The 8,060-nt window shown below is 44.8% G+C and overlaps 6 protein-coding genes across 6 annotated transcripts; 5 read left to right on the forward strand and 1 right to left on the reverse strand.

The window, feature by feature from the left end:
• Positions 1 to 280: 280 nt before the first annotated feature.
• Positions 281 to 1,063, forward strand: RB195_018393 (uncharacterized protein; the record flags this gene model as incomplete). Its single annotated transcript, XM_064185830.1, has 1 exon — positions 281 to 1,063. One exon carries the CDS (start codon positions 281 to 283, stop codon positions 1,061 to 1,063), a length of 783 nt encoding a protein of 260 aa, XP_064041711.1.
• A 42-nt stretch (positions 1,064 to 1,105) lies between these two features.
• On the forward strand, positions 1,106 to 1,324 carry RB195_018394 (uncharacterized protein; the record flags this gene model as incomplete). Its single annotated transcript, XM_064185831.1, has 1 exon — positions 1,106 to 1,324. The coding sequence occupies one exon, from the start codon at positions 1,106 to 1,108 to the stop codon at positions 1,322 to 1,324; it is 219 nt and encodes a 72-aa protein (XP_064041712.1).
• Positions 1,325 to 1,415: 91 nt separating this feature from the next.
• Positions 1,416 to 1,844, forward strand: RB195_018395 (uncharacterized protein; the record flags this gene model as incomplete). The annotated part of the gene is made up of 1 exon (XM_064185832.1): positions 1,416 to 1,844. The coding sequence occupies one exon, from the start codon at positions 1,416 to 1,418 to the stop codon at positions 1,842 to 1,844; it is 429 nt and encodes a 142-aa protein (XP_064041713.1).
• Positions 1,845 to 2,333: 489 nt separating this feature from the next.
• RB195_018396 (uncharacterized protein) lies at positions 2,334 to 2,945 on the forward strand (the record flags this gene model as incomplete). Its single annotated transcript, XM_064185833.1, has 1 exon — positions 2,334 to 2,945. The coding sequence occupies one exon, from the start codon at positions 2,334 to 2,336 to the stop codon at positions 2,943 to 2,945; it is 612 nt and encodes a 203-aa protein (XP_064041714.1).
• Positions 2,946 to 3,357: 412 nt separating this feature from the next.
• RB195_018397 (uncharacterized protein) lies at positions 3,358 to 3,699 on the reverse strand (the record flags this gene model as incomplete). Its single annotated transcript, XM_064185834.1, has 1 exon — positions 3,358 to 3,699. One exon carries the CDS (start codon positions 3,697 to 3,699, stop codon positions 3,358 to 3,360), a length of 342 nt encoding a protein of 113 aa, XP_064041715.1.
• Positions 3,700 to 4,848: 1,149 nt separating this feature from the next.
• Positions 4,849 to 6,272, forward strand: RB195_018398 (uncharacterized protein; the record flags this gene model as incomplete). Its single annotated transcript, XM_064185835.1, has 3 exons — positions 4,849 to 4,905; positions 5,918 to 6,078; positions 6,158 to 6,272. 3 exons carry the CDS (start codon positions 4,849 to 4,851, stop codon positions 6,270 to 6,272), a joined length of 333 nt encoding a protein of 110 aa, XP_064041716.1.
• Positions 6,273 to 8,060: the final 1,788 nt, after the last annotated feature.

Consider the following 8,060-nt stretch of genomic DNA (forward strand, 5'->3'; position numbering starts at 1 on the left):
CCGGCCAAAAGCCTGCAATCAAGTGACTGGGAGGTGCAAGGGAGGCGGTTTGGAGTCGCCTCCAAGAAATAAGCTCCACGTGTTCTCCGGAAAAACGGAAGTTCTCCCAAAAACTTATGGGACTAGTGGCTTGCAACCTGCCCATGGGTTTTAAGATTTTTACGCAAAACACAGTAATAGAAAAGAGTCTCCTGATTCCGGAGGAAAGCCTGGTACAGTAGCGCCAGGTAGGACGGGGTTGCAGGAGTCATGTAGGCTACCAAAACGGAAAAGGACTGGGATGGCGATCTGTACTTATAACGCACGTACGCTTGCATCGGAAGCGGCCATCGAAGATCTGATGATGCAAGCCAAGAAGATCAAGTACGACGTCATCGGACTGACCGAAACGAGACGACGTCACCCTCTCAACGCCGTATATGAGACTGGAGAAGAACTGTTCTTAGGAACATGCGACAGTAGAGGTGTTGGTGGAGTTGGCGTTCTCGTCAACACGAGTATGGCAAAGAACATCGACTCTTTCGAACAACTTACGACCCGAATCGGACGTCTGCGGATGAGAAGATGTGGCCCAAAACCAGCTTTGACTATCTTCGTCGCTTACGCTCCAACATCAAGCTACGAAGAAGAAAAAGTCGAAGCTTTCTATATGGACCTGGAGAAGTTCTACCGAGAAGACCATGCCTTCTACAAGGTCATAATTGGCGATTTCAACGCCAAGGTTGGCCCAAGAAGAACGCCGGAGGAACTTCACATCGGTACCCACGGCCTACAATGGAATGACCAGGGGGAGAGGATCTCCGAGTTCATCATGACGACTAAGACCATCCATGGGAAGCCCTCCTCTCTATGCTGGACGTGGGAGTCACCCGGTGGAGGGTACCGTAATGAAATAGACCACATCATCGTCAATAAAAGGTTCTGCCTGACGGACATCGGTGTTGTACCAAAGTTCTATACGGGATCGGACCATCGCCTTCTCCGAGGAAGATTTTCCTTCACAAAGAGAGCAGAGAAAGCCGCCAAGTTCAGGGAGAGAAATCCCAGGACTACCATCAACTAAGATCTCTTCGCTACGCTAGCCGGCTTTTGGGAAGATTCCGCAATGGACAACATCGACGAGGAATATGACCGGCTTGTTGAACACCTTCACGACTGCGCGAAGAAGGCTGAGAGTTTTAAAACCACCAAGAGGCGCCTGTCTCTTGAAACTCTTGAGCTGATACGCCAGCGTGGAGCAGCACGAGCCGCAGGGAACCAAGAACTCACGTCCTTTGCAGAGAGGCGTCAGGCTTTGCAGAGAGGCGATAAAGGAAGACCTTAAAGAGAGAAGAGCAGAAGTGCTAGCTGAAGCTGCAGAGGCGGGGAAAAGCATCCGCCATGCCCGTCGAGACTTCGTCAGTTGCAAGACGAGGATGACTGCTCTCCGGAACCCAAACGGAACAGCCATTGCATCGAGAAGGAGGATGGAGAAAATCATCTACGACTTCTACTCTGATCTCTTCGACAGCCATGTCCATTTGCCTCCTCACCATCTGAGGGAAGATGGACAAGTCATTCCAGAGGTTCTCCCGTCCGAAATACGACATGCTATCATGTCGGTAAGAAATCGTACGGCACCCGGTCCCGACAGAATAAGACCAGAACACCTGAAGAGCCTTCCGCCAGTACTCATTAACACTTTGGCGAAACTCTTTACACGTTATCTGTCGGAATGCAAGATTCCTAAACAGTGGAAGACAAGCAAGACCGTGTTGTTTTATAAAAAGGAGATCCACATGACATCGGCAACTATCGTCCAATCTGCCTACTGTCCGTCATCTACAAGCTCTTTACAGGAGTAATCCTTAATGGGATTGAAAAAGTCTTGGATGAAGGACAGCCATGCGAGCAAGCAGGGTTTCAAAAAGGATTCAGCACGATTGACCACATTCACACTGTTTCGAAACTCATCGAGATTTCACGAGAGTAAAAGATGCCGCTTTCTCACCTTTATCGACTTAAGGAAGGCCTTCGACTCGGTTGAGACGGAAGCGGTCGTGGAAGCCTTGGACAACCAAGGCGTCCCTACTCAGTACATAAAGGTACTTCGAGAGTTGTACAGTAACTTCACGACCGAAATTTCGCCAAGAACAGGAACATCATCACGTGAAGAGGGGGGTCCGACAGGGTGATACAATTTCACCCAAAATATTCACAGCCACCCTCGAGAACGCAATGCGAAAGTTGGAATGGGACTACATGGGAGTGAAGATTGATGGTCGGCAGCTACACCATTTGCGCTTTGCTGATGACATCGTACTGATAACATCAGCATCAGCCAAGCGAAACGAATGCTGACCGAATTCGACGAAACATGTAGATGCATCGGTCTTCAGCTGAATCTACAAAAGACGATGTTTATGCGGAGCGGATGGGTCTCGGATGCCCCATTCACGTTCAACGGAACGAACATATCCGAATGCACCAGCTACGTTTATCTGGGTCGGGAACTAAACATGATGAACGACCTGACCCCCGAGCTGGGCGGAAGGAGACGAGCGGCTTGGGGAGCGTACAAGAGCATCGAGGATGTAGTGAAGAAGACCAGGAACACCCGGCTCCGTGCTCACCTCTTTAACACCACCGTACTTCCTGCTTTGACCTATGCTTCGAAAACCTGGGCATTTCGCAAGCAGGAAGAAAGCGCGGTGAGCGTCATTGAACTCGCAATTGAGAGAGTGATGCTAGGAGTATCCTGTTTCACGCAAGTGAGGGACGGGATTCGAAGTTCTCTCCTATGTCAACGATCGAAGATTAGAGACGCCGCCGCGTTTGCCAAGGAAAGTAAAATAAGGTGGGCCGGACACGTGATGCGCTTTAATGACAACCGTTGGACCAAAGCCGAGAGCGACTGGGTTCCCCGCGATATTAAGCGCACTACGGGAAGACCGCCGACCCGATAGTCAGATTTCTTCACGAAGTCCTTCAAAGAAAAATATGATGCTCTTCGTGTCCCACGCGAAAGGAGGAACCACTGGGCTACTCTGGCACGCGATCGGGACAAATAGAAGAATTACTGGCGCCCGCTCGAGCAGTTCGAAGATCAACGGGAGTCAAGGTGATCAAGGTGATTAAGGTGAACGAGTGAAGAGGCTCGCCAATTTGTTGATAAGGGCCGTCGTTCGTTTTTCAGGTGTTCAAATTTAAAGCTGTCGGGATCGGGTGAAGCAAAATGTTTCACCGATATGTCGACTTCGGAAGGTCGACATATCAGTGAAGAACACAACTGTCGACACATGTGCATCTCTTCCCAAATGGTGGAAAGGCAACTGAACATGAAGAAATCGGGGAAGAATTCATTTGTGACCTTCTCTATTACTCGTTCCTGTAGTTATGTTGTATACATTCTGGACGACGGTCATTTTTGTTTCGCTGTCGGCAAAGTTGTGGTTTGATAGCATATAGTTCTTGCCCGCTTCTGCTGCTCCATTCAATACTGTTGCTTTTCTTTCTGAGATCTCTAGTCGCTTCCATGCAAGCCGCTAGCTCCCACGTGAGTTCGAGATTGTCTGTGGCTCCTGCGGCTCCGCGCCGTCGCATCAGCTCGAGGTTTTCCAAATGCAGACATTTTCTACAGGCTTTAAAACTCGCCGCTTTCCTTGTATAGTTCCCAAGATGTTCCGTGAGCCGACCATATTCGCCGTCGATGTTGTTCATTGCGGTAAAAGGATAAAGGATAAAGTGTGTGGCGAAATGGGTGAATGGTGAATCCATGCGCTTGGGATGCGCCCCCACGTTCAATTTAATTCAGGGTGGTTTGAGGTTTACGAACGTTTAGCTGGCCTATACAATGACCTGCGGTGGCTAGACGATGTGTCAAGTCAGTGTTTTTATCCTCCCAAACAAGCCTGGCACCGGAGGTGCAAAAGTTCGATTTTCCTTGAATCTTAGCATAGAGATTGCAACTTGTTGATAGTCGAATTTAAGCAGCAGCCAAGATTGTTAACAAATTTTCTTACGGCTAACGTTTCGGCGCTGTCGCCTTCGTCTGGAAAGAGAGCCTGAAAAGTAAGAACATTTGCAATATATCCTCTCAAATGCCTCATCCAGAACAAGTCATCATCCCCTAGGATATTACACCCGGAAACAAAAACCAACAAAGTCCAAATCGTTGTGCCTACCTCAGTAGCCGCGTTGCCGTGATGTTAGCGGATATCCGCGTGGTGCAATCGCTCCGCTAATACTAATTAAGATGCGACCCGCATATGACCCCGTAGATCAAATCCGCAAAGGTCTTGATACTAGAGCCAGCTCGTTGGTCACGGCTAAGCACTCCTCCTTTCTATTCATTTTTGGACCTTTTGCATTTATCCAAAACGCTTCCAATGTTTTTCGCGCTAGAACGTCTGATTCGCGTGCTAAAATAGTAACAGCTATCTTGAAAGGGGTGTTGTCATGACACTGTCAGCGATGAGCACCTGAAAGGGATGATGTTTTTGATTTTACGAGCCCGTCTATGTGCTCCTTGATGCGGATACATAGTGATCTTCCTGTTTCGCCAATGTACTCAGCCCCACATAACTGACAGGTGATTAGATAGATAACCTCCGATACCACGCAATCACCCTGCCTCCCGTTCGGACAAACGATGCAATTAGGTGTCTCACAAAGTCTGTCATGTGCGCAATTGCGGACTAGCTGCTGCTTCAGGTTTACAGGTGGTATGTCCACTACTCTGACTGAGTCTTGCAGACCCGCCTGTCGTAAGCTAGCTCACACTGCATTGCTCATGTCATTCGAAATAAAAGGAAGGCAGAAAGGGATCTTTGTTGCTTCTTCTACCCTGTGGCGCCGCCGCTCAGTTGCATGGCTCCGATTCCTATGAGAGACCTTTGCTGGGTACCCATTCGACTCAGCAATGGGGTTAGCCATGTTTATGGAGGCAATGCGTCCTTGTGCCTCAGACGAAACCGTTGCCGCTGTCTTAAACATATTTTCAATGACTGACTTTTTAGTTCTCCAGGGATGCGCCGATTGGTAGTGAATCAGAATGTTTTTACAACTTTTACAACTTTTCGATACCATTTTGTTTTCCAATTTCCCCTACACAAATGAACCTGGACATTGAGAAACGGTGGTATGTCTCTCTTCCCTGAAAAGAAAAACTTCTTAAAAGGATCTCTATACTGGTGGCACTCTCTCATATAGACGTTCGGCACAACAGCCACATTCGTCAATCCCTTAATGACGATAAACTGTTCTATTTCATTACGGTATTCTTCACTTGGCGATTCCAATGTACGAAGTAGAGATGAAGAACTCTTGGAATCGTCCCCGTTTATAGTGTTAATCACCATGGTATAATAAATTCAGAAATCTTTCCCTCCTCCTCTGGAGACCTTGGATGCCTACATGAGGAACATAAATGTGTCTGAAAACCGTCTCCTCACACAATCCAAAACTCGCTTACCCGCAAGGGGAAGAATCAAGCCAAAACTTCCATGAGTTTTGTATCGGATTGAGGTGCGCACCCCTCACACACCTTCATTACCGAATTAAGGGATCTGGAGGTCTGGAATTCTTTGTCTTTTGGTCTCTAAGTAGTCTTTCACTTTCTGCCATCAGATTCATGCAGGGTTGTGAACCAGTGAGGATGAGTAGTGGAGAAATTCAGAAATATAGTAACTCGACTGCTCGTTTATTTGTCTGTGGATGCACAGCCAGCTAACGCGTGAGAAGATCCAGTACCAATGTGGAACATCTTCAAACAATTATTCTAATTTTTTCTGCTCTGTTGTCCGAATGTGTTGTTTAGGATTTATTGAATAAGGGCCTGAAAAACGGCTTGCACTAGAAGCTTAATCTGGGTTGATCTTGCAAGATAGAGAACCCTTAATGTTCTTAATCATTAGTTCAAGAAAGTTTTTACTTGCAGATTCGGAGCACAATTGATCAAGAAGCCAAGACGTCGATGATTATGCTCGTTTGTAAAGATGGATGTTCACGAAGTGGAATTTTCTGTCTTCTCGATATTGAAACAGAGCGCTATCATACCAAAGGGAGGATCAAGCTGGGAGAAACAATCAAAACCATACGGTACTCATCAAAAAGCTTCATCCTATTCAATAAACGTTGGATTTGTGACGCTTCTAGGGTTGAGTTGATTTTCTTTCAGATATCAAAGGAGCAACTGCTTCGACTCACCCGAACTTTTTGAAGCTGCTTTCAATGTTATCACCGAATTTGCGAAAATGGCTCTCGATAATGCCAATGCCAAAAATATGAAGTAGATAGGAGATAAAATGAAATAAATTCATTTACGACGAAAATGTATAAATTTAAATAAATCTCCTTTTCTGCTTGTTACTCATGAGTTCACATTATTCAAATAGCAAAAATAGCTGAAACTGATGACAGCGATCCTCATGTGAAGGATGTGAAGGTAAAAACGCACTTTTCTTCTAAGGATTTAGTATGATGGCCTTGTATGATGAGGAATGCAGACGGTGACTTTCACATTCTATACACTTCAAAGTTTAGTTGCCACGTAGCTTTAGAGACCGGCGAGCAACGAGGTTTTGGTGTCACAGCGTATTTAAAGTAGTTGATGTTGCGCACGTGCGTAAATTTCGCACTCTAAGTAGTTTGGGATCCTCCCTTTTCTTTTTGTTGTTTGGAATGCTCTTTTAAAGTTGTTAGCCTAAACAGAAATAGTATTCCTACTCAGAAAAGGAGCACGATTTAGAAGAAGAAAATGCAGAGAGCGGATTAAACGTGGTGATGGGGCACGACCATCTCGACTATGACCCCTTCTCCTCCTTCTTCTTCTTCTTCTTCTTCTTCTCCAATGTTGCTGGGACAGTTCTCGGTTGCAGCCAGTTTGCCAGTTGTATTTGAAATTTCATGTGTTTCGAAAACGACATATTGAAATTTAGCCGAGGAACAAGCAAACGAGAAGATCGGTAGCTGACAGAAGCGAAGGATCACCTAGAGGAACCAAATTTGCTGCAATGTTTTTAAAATACTGCTATTGAAATATTTTAATTTTTATTCTATTCTATTTTTATTCTAAAATCTATGAAATATATCTAAATGCTGATTAAAGCATATGATGTGGCAAAAAAGAGTCAGATGCATAGGTCGAATTAGAGAGGAACGACGAAAAAGAACCTAAAAAAAATCATTTTACGACTTTGGGACTACACAGCTTCGACACCCCACTAAGTCAAATTTTCGCTAAAGAGTTATAAACTTGAAACCACTTCTGAAAGAGAGAAGAATGTTTGCCCTACAAAAGGGTTATACCGCTCTTTTTTTCACTTCTTAGTCTTTTTGGAATTTAGATGGAACAAAGGTGGAAATGTAGGAGAAATTCCATTTTTCCCATCTTTGTTCCATCAAAAATTTGGAAGAACGGCGAAACTCTGGAAATTGTGTGTTGTAGCATCTGATAGAGAACATCCTCCGATACAACACGCTGGCTAAGCTACTCTGAGGTGTTGAATTCTATTCAATATCACACACGTGAGCGAAAATTGGGAGTGTCGCAAGCTTTCCTATTCCAGAAAAATATGACAATGTTTTAGAAAATCGACGCATCACTTCTACATTCGGAGAACATTTATCCACACACTTGGATAAAGGGAATAAGAAAACTCCTATGTGCAGAATTTAAACTTTTCGCACTATCTGGTTCTCTTAAAATTTACATGGGACAAGTCCAAAAAAGTCTGAAAATTTAAAATTTTGTCCCATCAAAATACCAAAAAGACTAAGAGGTTAGAAAGAACGGCGATGTGAGTGTTTTTAGGATAAACTTTCTTTTCTGAAAAACTATTTAATTTTGTTCTTCTGCTCCTCTTATCACGAATGGAGGAAACTACTTATAATAGAATTCCTCATCTTTAAGGTTTCAGGTTCCTATCTTTTTTGCAAGAATTTGGCTCAATGGGGTGTCGAATCTGCGTGGTTTGATTTTTACAATGTCACCACGTCGTACATTTTTAAAACAAGATGTTAGGGCAACCATACTGTCCTACGACTGGAACTAAATATAATATTTTGTAATTTATGTAATC

The sequence above is a fragment of the Necator americanus genome, chromosome II, assembly GCF_031761385.1.
Source record: "Necator americanus strain Aroian chromosome II, whole genome shotgun sequence".
Classification (NCBI taxonomy): Eukaryota; Metazoa; Nematoda; class Chromadorea; order Rhabditida; family Ancylostomatidae; genus Necator; species Necator americanus.